The sequence below is a fragment of the Anastrepha ludens genome, chromosome 6 (assembly GCF_028408465.1).
Source record: "Anastrepha ludens isolate Willacy chromosome 6, idAnaLude1.1, whole genome shotgun sequence".
NCBI lineage: Eukaryota > Metazoa > Arthropoda > Insecta > Diptera > Tephritidae > Anastrepha > Anastrepha ludens.
This window is the reverse complement of record NC_071502.1, coordinates 125,317,912-125,331,877: the sequence shown is the minus strand read 5'-3', so window position 1 is coordinate 125,331,877 and position 13,966 is coordinate 125,317,912. Positions and strand designations below refer to the sequence as shown.

Below are 13,966 nucleotides of genomic sequence, written 5' to 3'. Positions count from 1 at the left end.
CATCGCTCTTACTCTGTATCTTTAAATATTCTATAATATAAAAATATTAAAAATGTACAGTAAAAATAAACTTTTAGGGATTCATATTAGTATTACATAATTATATGGCAATCAGAATTGGTTTATAAAATATTAGTAAAAATTATATTAATCGATGCACAAAACATTCTTTTTGTTGTCATAAACGAGTATGGATTACAAATTTCCAACATCATTGAAACGTTTCAATTTTTCGGGGAAATTATCTCTGAAGAGTACAGGATCTGCTCGAAATTCTACGCTACGCAGGGGCACGCGTCCATAAATACTAGCAAACCTGTCAATGCAAGCCGATCTTTCGCGCATATGATTCAAATCGGCCGAAAGCATTTCTGTATTTGTACATTCAGGACATTTGAATTTCTTACGAGGCGTTACTTTTATAGGTGGCTTATTTGTAATGTTGGCAACAAGAAAATTCATAGCGATATCCTCACAATTCATATGTTGATCCACCCAGTCTTTGATATCTCCAGGCATTGCATAGGTGTACATATGGCTCCAAAATTTATGATGAAAAGCGGCTCCAGTAAGGACCATTGATATCTGGTTAGTCCACTCGGACTCATAACGCCAATGCATAGATACATTATCCCATACATGAATGCGACTGGGAAATCCTACTATTCGGTCTGGAAACTCTCGCCAAACTTCGTACCTAAAATAAATAAATACATATATATTATTTACTGCGCGCATGATGAATGCAAGTAAAAGTACATTGCAAAAGTATGTTGTATTGATTACCCAAAATCCAATTCATCTGTAGTTAGCATGTTAATATCGTCATCAATTGTGAGAATAGCTTCTGTTTCAATTTCATTATATGGATAGAAACGATTTGAAAGCTTGTTTGCTCGCGTTTGAATGACTTTTAGTGGTTTCGAAATTGTTGGAAATGCAGACACTGAAACGAAAAAGAAAATCATTAAAAACTAATAACCTGAAGGTAGTTTAATATCTTACAATGTGGGGGCATCTTATTTTGATTATTCCAAATAACTAGAATGCTTTGAAGTGATGGCACCATCGCTAACTTTTGTATCAATGTGAACAGACTTTCAACCCGGTCATAGGTAAGTATCACAGCAGTAAATCCTTGCGCCTTGGGCGAAATTACTGGTAAAAAGAGGGGATTGAAAGTGCTACGATAATTATCATCCGGTTTATTCCAGTCCATTATGCTCCGAGCACGATGTGGAAATATTCGGTTTTCCAAAATCTCCAATGCAGTAAGCGTTATAGCATTCAAATTTTTAAAATATCGATTATATACCCAGCGCCCTTGCCGTTGTAATTCGAAAATTTTGGTGTGCGATACTTTACGCAACTTTTTTACTATGGAATGTATTTCCGCCTCACGGATTCTTATTGAAAATAACGACCAATCAAGTACATCCTCAAAAGGCAGCACAAAATTATCTACACCAATTAATGGAATGCAATTATAGGCTAGTATTTCTATTAAATCCGATTTTTCTACGTTTCCACTATGCGAATATAAACAGAAAGTTCCTTTTTCGTAAACCCGTGGATATTCGAAAGATTTACCACGACTGTTATTACATCGTATTGTATCTTTAGAGAATTCTGTTTCTTGTGCAATACATTTGTCAACGATTAGAACATCGTTCGGGTTATCGTCAACTAAAATCTGTAAATTTCTGTGGTACTTTTGATACACGTTTGGCAAAACTATTACCAGTATGTTTTTTCGAGGCAAATGTGTCGATTTAGCTGACAAATCAGCTACTTTTTGTTGTGATGGACTAAAAATTGGTATTGCTAAATCAAATCCTGTTCTATAAGACCATGAATCAAATCCACCTCCAAGAACTATGGCACGATCGGTTTTCAGAACACTTAAGTCAACTCGTGGTATCATATTGAATATAATGTGATTCTCTCCATTATCCCAATGATTTTGCATCGCTAATGCTCGTTCAACTGCACTCGGTTCAACCAAGTTCCCATTCAAGGTATCAATGCTTGGAAGGAACAAACACGCCTCATTTGGATTGGGTGTATAGTATCGGCTGCTTACAACCGCCTCAAGAATTTGGTAATATTCGCGTGTAAGAATTGAAATTGTCTTCCGGCTTGTCTCATCGATATATTCCTGAAGAGGATATACATATACGGTGAGTCGGTCATGTCCCATTTGCCCGCATCGATACAAATTCACGCAATCCCATAATCTACAATTATCTTGCCTTTCTCGTGTCTCCTCACTGCCACTTGATAACAAGATCTCGTGGACATGATCAAGGTCCAGTGGAACTTTGTTGTTGTGTCGGCCAACTTCATCCCGCAAGTTGAAAAGATCGCACACGATGCAAACACTACTGATAGCTAAAACCAATATTATTATATACGAAATTGAAGTTTGAAAACGTTCACTACGATGATTGATTGAAGCAACCAACTTCTTCATTCCTAAATATTTAATTGGATGTTACAAGGATGCTAACGTCCCCTACACATAGGAATTCCAGCAACATCAACGATCAGTGATGCCACCTAACCTGTCCACTCTTAAAAGTCATACAATTCTTTACCTTCAAGGCGAATTCATAACAGATTGAGTTATTTCTTTATGACAGTTTGAATGTTTAAGTAATTTGTTAATACCATTGTTGCTTCGATTCTGGCTGAAATGTTGGCATTAAATTCACCAAATTGCAAAAAGCATATACATGTCATAATTCGCCATGGTATAAGCTCGATGTGGAAACAGTAAAATTTCGAGATTAAAACACAAAACAGAGAGGATAAAGTAAGGAGTTCTGCAGGGTGGTGTCCTTCACTCACTATCTCGAAGTTTTCTCAACCACTAGAGGGAGTTTCAGTGATCTCATATTCTGACGATAGCTCGATAATGACAACCGGCAATGACATCGGTAGCTAGTGTGCACACCCTTTCTTGCTTTTCACTGCGAGGAATCTTAAAGTTTTACCCACTAAATCCATGGCGATTCTTTTTTCCACCTGAACGAAAGGGGTCAAATTAAGCTAAACACTAATACCCAAGAATGATAGAGAAGTTTGCGACTACCGAATTCGCCGTGTAGTAAGAGTTCATTAATAAACAAACAAAAGGAAGGGGAATGAATTGTTTGTGAAGAAGAAGAGTAGCCGAAAGCAATGGAAACAACCAAACACAAGAAATTTATATTAATTTGTGCTTTAACAATTTAACACGCGGAGCTTCACTCGCATTAGTCTAGTTTTAGTTTTAATATTACAAATCACAATATTACCAAGCCATGCACTGAATTTTCACAAACATGCAATTTCTCCTATTTTTGTTTGTTTTGTATTGCGAAGGGAGCTGTCGTCAGAGTAAAGTAACTGTTGTTTAATGGCGCCACCTTGAGTACTCAATTCGCCGTGATAGTAATCAGTGCTCAATTCGCCTTGCTTTCAAGCCTTGGTTATTTTTTGACATTTGACGTTTATAGTGTTTGTTGGAGTATTTCTTATTTCTTTTTGATGGAATTTTAGTTGGTTATCCACGCGTTACTTCGGGGTTTTTTGTCAATAAAAAAGGTTTTTTTTCGTGAAAATCTAAGTCAACTATATTTTAGGGAAACCGGTGTGAAAAGGTATCGGCGATATGAGTACAATACTTGAAAAAATTGCGGCCATCGAGTCTGAGGTAAAATTGAAAATGCAATTGATATAGCACTCAAAATAAAAACTAACCTTATCATCTGCTGCAACCGTTGCTACTATGGAAATTTGGATAAATATAGATGGCACGAACGCAAAAGAATAAAGCCACATCAGCTCATCTGGGTCTTTTGAAAGCTAAATTGGCAAAGTTGCGTCGAGAGCTGATATCACCAAAAGGTGGTGGTGGTGGTGCCGGTGGTGATGGTAACAAGACTTATAGATATATTAATATATGTTTAAAGATCTACGAATCATAAATTCTTAAAAATTTCTTATTCGCACAGGCTTTGAAGTTGCTAAAACTGGTGATGCTCGAGTTGGCTTCGTGGGATTCCCATCAGTTGGTAAATCAACGCTGCTCTCTAACTTGGCAGGTGTTTACAGTGAGGTTGCAGCGTACGAATTCACAACATTAACCACGGTTCCTGGTTGTATAAAATATAAGGGCGCAAAAATTCAGGCAAAGAACTCAAAATCAATATATTATATATTTGTTTTCTAAAATATGTGCATAATTTTACGCCAACAGCTTCTGGATTTACCTGGTATCATTGAGGGTGCTAAAGATGGTAAAGGCCGTGGTCGTCAAGTGATTGCTGTTGCACGAACATGTAACTTAATTTTTATGGTGCTGGATTGCCTTAAGCCCTTGGGGCATAAAAAACTACTTGAGCACGAATTGGAAGGCTTCGGCATTCGCTTAAACAAAAAGCCTCCAAATATTTACTTCAAACGCAAAGATAAGGGAGGTGTCAATCTCAATAGTATGGTACCGCAGTCAGAATTAGATCCTGATCTAGTCAAGACAATCCTGTCCGAATATAAGATACATAATGCTGATATTACCTTACGATACGATGCGACCAGTGACGATTTAATTGATGTTATAGAAGGTAACCGTATCTACATACCCTGCATTTATTTGCTGAATAAAATTGACCAGATCTCCATTGAGGAACTGGATGTAATTTATAAGATTCCGCATTGTGTTCCCATTTCTGCGCATCATCGTTGGAATTTTGACGATTTGCTAGAAATGATGTGGGAGTATTTGAAGCTGGTTCGAATGTAAATGCCGTATTATATAAAAGTTAAACTATTACAAATATTTAATATCGTTGTTTTCAACAGTTATACTAAACCTAAGGGTCAACTACCGGATTACAACTCACCTATTGTATTGCACAATGAACGTACAAGCATCCAAGATTTTTGCAATAAATTACATCGCTCAATTGCTAAAGAATTCAAATAGTAAGTACCCTCTACTATCTTCAACAAATTGTTTGACCCAACAATTTTTCACCTGCTTTAGCGCTTTGGTGTGGGGCTCTTCGGTAAAGCATCAGCCCCAAAAGGTGGGCATTGATCATATCCTAAACGATGAAGACGTTGTCCAAATTGTAAAGAAAGTATAAACGTAGGCAGTGTATTATTTGCATGAACACTTTAAAGCTATTATAATTTTTAAACTTAAATAAAGTTGACATTTTTGGATTAAAAATACAGGTTACCTATTATGATTGTATGGAATGTAATTTGTTTGAATGAAAATATATATGCCCAAATTTAAATACACTTGAGGAAAAGATTAAAAGATATTTTTTATATTTTACGTGACCAAAAGAAGAGAGAGAATAATTAAAAAGTATTATCAAGTATTAGGACGTCTATGATTACAGACCGATTTCGAAGTTCTCGTCGATATCTAAACTGTTTGAAAATATTGTCAAACAATAAAATATATTATTTATTTTGCAAATAAAAGTATTGTACAACCATACCAGTATTATTTTGTTACAGGTAGGTTCACAGTTTCCAGTCAAGCCGTTTTCACTGAATACTGTATTGCAGCGTTCTCAGCATGACAACATGTCTACTAAATTTTATTAGTTGAAATTCTTTATTTGGGCCTTTATTTTGCTTATAGTTTGAGCGCGATGTTTCTTAATAATTCTTTTTGCTGCATCTTCTCTTCATCCTCTGGTGTACCTCAGGGAAGTATTTCGGGTCCTTACGTTTTGTTTTATTTATCAACGTTACCTGTAGCTTTTTTTCCTTCTGGATGCGGATGATTTGAAAATAAGATATTTATATACTATTTACAAATATTTATGTATATACTCTTAAAGCCGATGTTAATAGTTAGTTATTTGGTGTAGCATCTCTCGACTATCGCCTAATATTATTGTATTATTATTATTTAGTGACTGGTATGAATACCAGTACTAAAATTATGTTTGAGCATTGGCTGCAGAGGCCATCAGCTCTGTGTCGTCTGTGGGTGTCTGGATTATTTATTATATTGTCATTTCGATAGTTTTAATGAATTTGCTTATTTTTTCGATGTTTGAATGACTGGGAATGGCGAGGATGTCGCTTATTTGTTCTGAGTTTAGTATTTCTTTTCTTGCGTTGGCGTGATTTGGACATTTGTTGAGGATGTGGTCCAATGTTTGGTTTGTGTTGCAGGTTGTACAGATAGGGTGATTTTCTTTTTTTAAGATATGTTCATGGGTCTGTGTTCTGTGGCCTAGGCGAAGGCGGCAGAAAATTCGGGATTTAAATCCGTGTATATTTGTTGGGTAGAGTGGAGGGGTTCCATTCTTATTAATATTTCAATAGTGTTCGTGCTTGTAGTTTTTTAATGATTGCCGCTGTTTGTGTATTATGCATGTATTTATATGTCGTTTTATATCGAGTCTTTCTGTTTTTGGGCTGGTTATAATTGGGGCATTGCAAGCGAATTTCGCTGCATTATCGGCATATGTGTTTCCCTCGATACCTGTGTGTCCTGGGACCCACAGTAGTTTTAGTAATTTACTGTTTTTTATTAGCAAATCCCTTATTTGATTAACAGTTTCCCATTTGTTGCAAGTGGGATTACTAGCCGCTTGAATGACTGACAAACTGTCGGAGCATATTATGGTTTTCGTCTTTTTCTGGATAGATAACACCATAGCTTCGTGTTTTGCCGCTGCTTCTGCCGAGAATATAGAAGAGTAAGGGAGCATGGTTTTTAAACTTAAAAATATGCCATCTTCGGATGTTACGCTGAATGCAACATTGTCTTCCGTTCTAGATCCGTCAGTAAAGACTATTGACCAGCCGTTATTTTTATGGGTATTGACTTTTTCGAGAAAAAGCTGATTAAATATTAAAAAATGTTTTAAACTTGTGTATTCAATAATAACTAACGTTGTTCCTATATGTTCTACTATAATTAGTTGTAGAAATTAAAAATGTAGGTTTTTGATGAGCTTTTTACGGCTTTTGTTCGATTTACATTAGAATATGTCATGGTTTTCGTAAGTATGCTCTCCCTCCCCTGAATTTCTATGATCCTGTCCTGTCCCGTCAAATGAATCCCGCTTACTTGTAATTAATCTTAAACTGTAATTTTTATTTAATATTATTAAGGGTGAAGTTGGCTGCTTGTCTCTTCAAGAAAGGATTAAGTTTTCCATCCCTACTAGGGTTTCACGTAATAAATATCTTTTCCTTTTGATTAAATTAAGATCAAGCCACGTCCACAATTCCCCCAACTGCTCGTTCTCGTCATGAACTCAATAATACCTCGGATTCTATTGAACTTGATTTCACCGTATCTAACCTATACTTTTCTGCTCAATTAAACTGCATTGTAATTTAACAAAAATTTTTGTGGCAACCGGCAGTAAGCAAACCTACTTACTTAACACCCCTATCCCTCTGGCCCCAACCCGTCGAAACAGCACGTTTCCTGGGTCTAAAGTTAGATGTGGTAGACGAGGACGATCGGTAACTAAACTGCACTGGCAGGGTTTAGTAAACTGTTACAACAATAATAAAAATTGTTTATTGATTTCAGAATAAATAAAATTCGTATTAAAAATTTTAGCGAAACTGAATATTAAGAATCCAGGATTTAGCGACAGAAATTTATATTGATTTTAGGCAGTGAAAAATTTGAAGTGAGAGGAAGGAGGATGCCAAAAAATACATAAATCGATTCTTTAATTTCATCCCAAAGTTTAGCGTTTGAGAATAAAAAATTCAAAATTATTTTTAAATATTTTATATTCAATCCAGTTTCTCATTTCGTAAGTTTGCATGCATATTTATATATGATTTTGTAGAGGCATATAATATGATATACATAAATACTTAAATGCTATCTAAAGTAGTTTTATGTTCCTTTGTTTTAGATTATTTTATATAAATCAAACAAATATTTTTCTTAGTACGTGTTCTTTGTGTAATTGTAATTTATAATGAGGCATAACAGTAAATCTGGGAATATCAAACGAAACTTGGCTAAACAGCAATCAACATCATAAGATCGGTCAGGACCCCCAGTCATAATAAAACCAATATATACACAAACATTTGCTTTCATCGTTTGTGTTTGTGCTTCCCCACACACGCAAGCACCAAAAGGGTGCTTGAAGTTGAAAAGTAAAAATTCACCTACTGGTAAAGAATTAATAGGTTGGCTTTCTGATTTAAAAAATGTACAGATCTCCGTCACTAAATGCAACGGCTATGTATGTGTATGTGTTGTTACGGTTCCCTGCATAGTACGTATGAGTGCTCCAAGGCGCTGTGCCGGTTTAGGAGGGATGCATTTGCGGACGTTCGGTTTATTTAACCACGCCATTGCTTTGATTTTATGAAACTGTTTTTCCAGCACGCAATGGACCGCGTGTTCGTTTAGCTGCCGGCTCAACTATACTACTTGCATTCGATTCAACCTTACTCTCCTCGTAAGTAACAGTGTTATCCTATCATGAAAATATGAAAGTTTTTTTAAATGGTTTGTAAAATTCGAGTATCATGCTCACCTGGGCATTAGTCGGGGAGTTTTCATTACTCGCTAGATTATCAGCAGGCCGTTTTTCGCCGAGGCGCATTGTTATATTCGTGCTACTAGCTGCTGAAGTAGCTAACTTTTTAACTACCGTTGAGACATTTGTCGACGTAGTTAACTTTGACGCTGCGGATATTGGACTTGATGCTAACGTGTACATATCCAGAGGTATGTAAACCTTTGTATTGTTACCGGGTTTATCTAAAGGCTTATAATACATCTCTGGTAATTGAATTTGTACAGAAAATGAATTTGAAGAGGTGCTGCCATCACCGATTTTAGAGTTGATTATGTACAAAGCTAGATCACATGCCGCCCATATTTTCTAAAACAGTTTACATAGATTTTAAGTTGCGTTTATATCAAAAATAATTCTTTGCTGTAACTTATAAACATGACTTACGAAGTTATATGAATTATCTTCTGCATTCGGTGTGGTATCCTGGTGGTCTTTCATCATCTGTATAAGATTTGTGTAGAAGCTGTAGGAAAAAGCTTCTCGTCTCGCCATTAGCGGTTCAAGAATAAAACGCAAACATTTTTCAACTTGTTTCAGCTGGTTGCGATCTTCGTAGTTGGTGAACTTTGGGTCATGTGCAAGGAGGGGTATCGCGAAAGCTAACATGAAGTCAGGCAAAATGTATGCGGTTTGTGTATCGTTTTTGCCCTCTGACGCTATAAAAAAAAAAATTATAATGAAATTATTTAAGACAAAAAACTTTTCTACGTACACATTGTCGCTATAGTTTTGAGATAATCACGTCTTTTATTAACATCGACTTCTACGTAGTTGCGAATGACCTCAATAAGTCTAAAAATTAATATAAAATCAATTATAATTCTAAACGATTGTAACAAAATAAATGCATACCTTTTATCAGTTTCATGACCAACTAATGCGTAGTATCCCATAAAATCCAATGGTAAGCATTTGTTCGGTAATCCTTTGCCCAAACCTTTATGTAGCTTTCGTGCGAACATGTCGCGTACCTCAGGCACAGGATCACACTGTCATAAAATTATACATTGTATGTATTTGTAAATTAATATTTATATGTAAAATCCTTACCATAACTTGCGATAAATTGAAATACTGCTCAGCGTTGTATTGATCTCCAACACCTTTTTGTTCGCAAATCTTTAGCATGGCACAAGCAGCACTGAGCCGTAGCCACGACTTTTCTGCCGGACATAAACGATTCTGCTCTAATAAATCACCTCGCTGATTTATAAACGCGACTAACATACGAAACGTTTTCTGTGCGGCATGTTCATCTGAACGCAGGCCTATTAGCCAGCGCGCCATTGTCTTAAGTGCATCAAGCTTGCAAAGTGTGTCCGCAGGCAGTCTGTTTTTGTCACACCAGTCACCATCCGGTAGAATGCAATCACGTGTTTCGGAAACGCCTTGGATCAGTAATTCTTTGACAACGCGTCGCGCTATCATATTTTTCACAGGCGTGAGGAAGGCTTGGGGCATATGATACGCAATGTGACCTAACGTACAAATTTTCGTATGTTGATACGGATCTTGTGGGGAGAGCGTGACGCGTAATGTTTCTATGATTTCATTAAAAATTGGATGAATGATAGGCGTTTTTGGTGGAGGACTAATAGCTTCGGCGCCAGCGCCACCTGCCGTTTGAGTTTGTACATTGACAAATATGCAACGAACTGCGTGTTTGGCTTGTTTTATAGTCCCGGTTAGCGCAAAATCTTTACAAATTGAAGCAAGTGCTTCCAAAAGAGCTGGATTTGTGTCGCAGAGAGGATGGTATCTTCCTAGATGGGCGAGTGCCTTTAAAATAAGTGGTGCAGCGTAATCCTCTTCGTGACTCAATAAGGCGATCATGTGTTGTAAGGTTTCATCGGTGAAAAAATGAGCGGAAAATATATACGAAAGCATCTGAAAAAAAAAAAAATTTTAAAAGATCATATAATTGATATAATGAACTTACACATAGAAATTTAAGACCAAGTTCTCCGGCTTCGTCACTTGGTATACCCACTTCCTCCACAATTTTGCCGCGTTGCATACATTGGTCAATAAGGCTGCGAAAATTGCGTAAACAAATTTTTTTTATTCAAGAAATTCATACTTTTTCCGAATCCTTCATTCACTACATACCTTATCAAAATTCCGATGGACTCTTTATCCACCATAACTGATGCAATTCGTTCTATAAGCATTTTAACGGTATTATAATAAATATTTGCCGTCATTGGATTTCCGAGTTTCTTCAGAAGCAAGGACATGGTATCTGCACACTCTTTACAAGACACATCACGCTTTAATATGATCTCCATGTAACGCAATAATGTTGTATCTTTGCGCATGTTGACACTAAATTTCGCTATAAATTCACTGGCTTTAAGAGGGTCCGGCAGTAATCTAAATTACAAAGTAATATTTTTAAGCTGTAATATTAGAAAAAATAATCATCATCTTACTTGCAAATTATGGCCTGTTTAACGTTAAGTTGGTTTTGCATTTTTTGTGTAAGGTCTTTGGTGTGATGCATTTTTACCCAATCGCTAACAGTTTTTCGTGTTTTCATTTGATTTTTTTGTATTTCCATAAATGCTTTCATGGCATTATCATCGAGTGTACCAAGCAGATGATACAACTTTTTCATTCTTTCCTCGGGCGGCAGTTTGTACGGCACTAGGCAGGTGATAAGTAAGCGTTCAACAAGTAGGCGATCCTCAATCCCAGGCATATAATAGCCATGTAAAATTTTATTTTTAATCCAACCTACAGATTCCTTTATTTCAGAGGAAAGATCATTAGGCTCACATTTAACTCCTTTATAGATAAATGCTAGTCCGTTCATAGCTTCTTTACGAATTTTAAATTTCTTGTCTAGCGTACGTTCACGAACAATGTGCAATAAATCTTGAGATTCGCATACGATATTGAATTCTCGCTTCGCTGTCGCAACAATAGCCATCACAACTTCGTAACGTACCGTTTCATCGGAATCGTGCTGTCGCGCCCGTAAACATTCGATAATATCTTTGCGCAAATGTGGATGATTGAGCAAGAAATGCATTGAAGATTGTACACATTTAACACGTATCGCAGGTGCAATATCGCAAAAGCGACCCAAGAGCACACGCAATAATGCAGTGTGTTTTTTTGAAAGCTGAGAATCCTTTTCGGAAAACATTCTTGCCAATAAAGATACAGCCTCTGAGGTGGAAACAAATTAATTGTTATTATTAAATAATATAATCCTAGATTCATAAACATATTTCCGGTTTTAAATATAAGAATACTCACTCATCCGTTCTATTTCATTTGTAGATTTTAATTTACATTCCAGTTGTGGCAAAACAGAGCACATCAGATTCGGACTAATTTGATTTAGCTCATAAATGAGATCATAAATTTTTGAAGTAATCGCAATATTTTTATCAATTTTACCCATAATAAGCACTTGGTTAAAAAACTAAAATGAAATAAAGAAATTTATATTTGGTTAGTGTACACTCCAGAGTCAGTTTAAAACATACGATTTTTATAATTGGTTCCAAGGCGTAACTAGTCTTCTGCACTAATTGTTCTGCTAACTGATGAGCATGAATATTATTAGATTTCTGAGGTTCTACAATGTTGATCAAAATTAAATCCAATAACGGTGTTGTCACATTGTCTGCCTCCGTAATGAGGGGACTCATTATGTCAATCATGAAATTTTTCACTTTGGTGCTATGATTCTCGCTGAAAATATAATTTTTTAATACCATCTAAGTTTCTAAAAACATTCAAATAAATACATACTTAATTATTTTAAATATCATTGCAAAAAGTTGACAGAATATTTTCTGACAATCCTCAATTTCAAAACACATGTTAAACGATTTTACGAAGGCCAAATTTTCCAGCAAATAGAAATATCTTTTAAATGATGCATCTTTTGGATCTTTGAGACCGTGAAGTTGCTTAATGAAGAACATGAATATAGTTTTGATTTGGTCTTGGTCCTTATATGGTGCCTCAGGGGCAAACACTCTTAAAATATCAGCTATACAACATGCAACTAAAAGTTGAACATCACGCGACGTGTGTTGTAGAAAGTAATCATCTACTAGTAGCAACGCCAATTGTATGTAGTCATGAAGGTGTTTTTCATCTTGTCCCATCGCTTGTAAGGCATGAGTTAGTGTCTGGAATTTAAGATTATGTTACAAAGGGTGCCGATCGAATACATTCATTATCTTACCTTAAGTCTACGGATGAGTTCGTCTGTCCCTAAATCCTCAGTCAGCGGACGACAGCCTGAAGGATATTTTACCTCCGTCATCTTTGATGCTATCAAATTATGCCGGATTTCTTTTGTTTCTGTACTTCCTTTCTGAATTCTTTGTTTTAGTTAAATTTCAGATTATATTTAAAATATCTATATGAATATTTCAGAAAAATAGTTTCGTTGTAATTAAAAACAATTTCGTAAACATGTACAGGTCGGAGACTTTTATTTAATAAGGATCACATTTAAAGTGATATTCAGAAAATTAATAGCAACATGTTATATGTTATTGCAGATAACAGGGTTGCCAAAGTTAATTGACAATGCATTTGAAAAATTTCGTTTATTTTACGATGTTATATGTCTGTGTGAGTAAATATATAGTTAAATTTAATAATGGTATAGCTATATTTCCAAAAATTAGTTTTTATCACATTAAATTGCTCTCCTTGTTTGCCTTTCTTTTTTTATTTAACGGTTGGCATCACTGAATTAGGTATGAAAATAAATTTGGTAAACTTGTCGTCTCATTTAATTTGTTTATTTATTGGAATTCGTACGTAAAATATCACGAAACTGTATTCAATACTTTTATATCAACAATAAGCAAAAAACGAAACAAATTTATAAGCTACCGGCATGCTTATAAGTATTCCTACACTTTTCTTTTTTTGCGTATTCTTATCGTCTTGGTGCTTCACATCAGCGCTAGTTGCCGCTGTGGCTGTCACCAAAACTGGTACACAACACCAAAAAAATTCTATATTCTTACATCTTTGCAATTTAATACACAATTCACTTTATAATAGGAGACATCGAATGTCCACTTCATTTGTCGTTTTTCACGATAGTTGCATATTTCTGCACTAATATTTTGTAGATTTTCGCGCAAATACCTCACAATATTTTTACGCTATTCTTCTCCGTGCTTTATTCTTCTTCAGCCGAAGAGAAAACCGAACGCCATCTTTTGAGGCGTCGCTGTTGCCGAAATTTCCGTTGCAGATGGCGCTAGTAAAACTACTGACTATTTCACCTGTAGGTGGCGCTATTAAAAAAATAATTGATTGTAAATTGAAAAATACAACTCTGAGCTAAAAAATTATTTCAATTATCATAAAGCCGACTGATATATTTGAAAATGCTACAT

General features: G+C 35.6%; 3 protein-coding genes across 4 annotated transcripts; 1 reads left to right on the top strand and 2 right to left on the bottom strand.

Moving 5' to 3' along the window:
* Positions 1–43: 43 nt before the first annotated feature.
* LOC128868279 (exostosin-2) lies at positions 44–2,554 on the bottom strand. Its single transcript, XM_054110175.1, has 3 exons — positions 1,006–2,554; positions 787–946; positions 44–697 (listed from the first exon to the last, which is right to left on the bottom strand). The coding sequence occupies exons 1-3, from the start codon at positions 2,471–2,473 to the stop codon at positions 196–198; spliced, it is 2,130 nt and encodes a 709-aa protein (XP_053966150.1). The 5' UTR covers positions 2,474–2,554; the 3' UTR covers positions 44–195.
* A 953-nt stretch (positions 2,555–3,507) lies between these two features.
* On the top strand, positions 3,508–5,311 carry LOC128865904 (GTP-binding protein 128up). The gene is made up of 6 exons (XM_054106299.1): positions 3,508–3,697; positions 3,795–3,918; positions 3,999–4,174; positions 4,244–4,782; positions 4,846–4,968; positions 5,030–5,311. The coding sequence occupies exons 1-6, from the start codon at positions 3,656–3,658 to the stop codon at positions 5,130–5,132; spliced, it is 1,107 nt and encodes a 368-aa protein (XP_053962274.1). The 5' UTR covers positions 3,508–3,655; the 3' UTR covers positions 5,133–5,311.
* A 2,444-nt stretch (positions 5,312–7,755) lies between these two features.
* Positions 7,756–13,781, bottom strand: LOC128868816 (sister chromatid cohesion protein PDS5 homolog B-B). Of its 2 annotated transcripts, none has more exons than XM_054111346.1 (14): positions 13,589–13,781; positions 12,790–12,966; positions 12,348–12,733; positions 12,080–12,287; positions 11,847–12,015; positions 11,015–11,756; positions 10,692–10,955; positions 10,522–10,615; positions 9,633–10,469; positions 9,435–9,571; positions 9,295–9,374; positions 8,967–9,238; positions 8,538–8,888; positions 7,756–8,477 (listed from the first exon to the last, which is right to left on the bottom strand). In XM_054111346.1, exons 2-14 carry the CDS (start codon positions 12,868–12,870, stop codon positions 8,364–8,366), a joined length of 3,735 nt encoding a protein of 1,244 aa, XP_053967321.1. In that variant the 5' UTR covers positions 12,871–12,966; positions 13,589–13,781; the 3' UTR covers positions 7,756–8,363. The 2 variants fall into 2 exon arrangements, with proteins under 2 accessions (XP_053967321.1, XP_053967322.1); XM_054111347.1 differs by having other exon boundaries at positions 12,790–12,928.
* Positions 13,782–13,966: the final 185 nt, after the last annotated feature.

Coding starts and splice junctions, on each gene's coding strand:
- LOC128865904 (XM_054106299.1), top strand. CDS start 3,656: ATGAGTACAATACTTGAAAAAATTGCGGCCATCGAGTCTGAG. Junction 3,919..3,998: donor TGGTGGTGCCGGTGGTGATG/GTAACAAGACTT, acceptor TTATTCGCACAG/GCTTTGAAGTTGCTAAAACT. Junction 4,969..5,029: donor ATTGCTAAAGAATTCAAATA/GTAAGTACCCTC, acceptor CACCTGCTTTAG/CGCTTTGGTGTGGGGCTCTT.
- LOC128868279 (XM_054110175.1), bottom strand. CDS start 2,473: ATGAAGAAGTTGGTTGCTTCAATCAATCATCGTAGTGAACGTTTTCAA. Junction 947..1,005: donor AAATAAGATGCCCCCACATT/GTAAGATATTAA, acceptor TTTTCGTTTCAG/TGTCTGCATTTCCAACAATT. Junction 698..786: donor ACAGATGAATTGGATTTTGG/GTAATCAATACA, acceptor TATTTATTTTAG/GTACGAAGTTTGGCGAGAGT.
- LOC128868816 (XM_054111346.1), bottom strand. CDS start 12,870: ATGACGGAGGTAAAATATCCTTCAGGCTGTCGTCCGCTGACTGAGGAT. Junction 11,757..11,846: donor AAATGAAATAGAACGGATGA/GTGAGTATTCTT, acceptor TTTCCACCTCAG/AGGCTGTATCTTTATTGGCA. Junction 9,572..9,632: donor TCAATTTATCGCAAGTTATG/GTAAGGATTTTA, acceptor ATTTTATGACAG/TGTGATCCTGTGCCTGAGGT.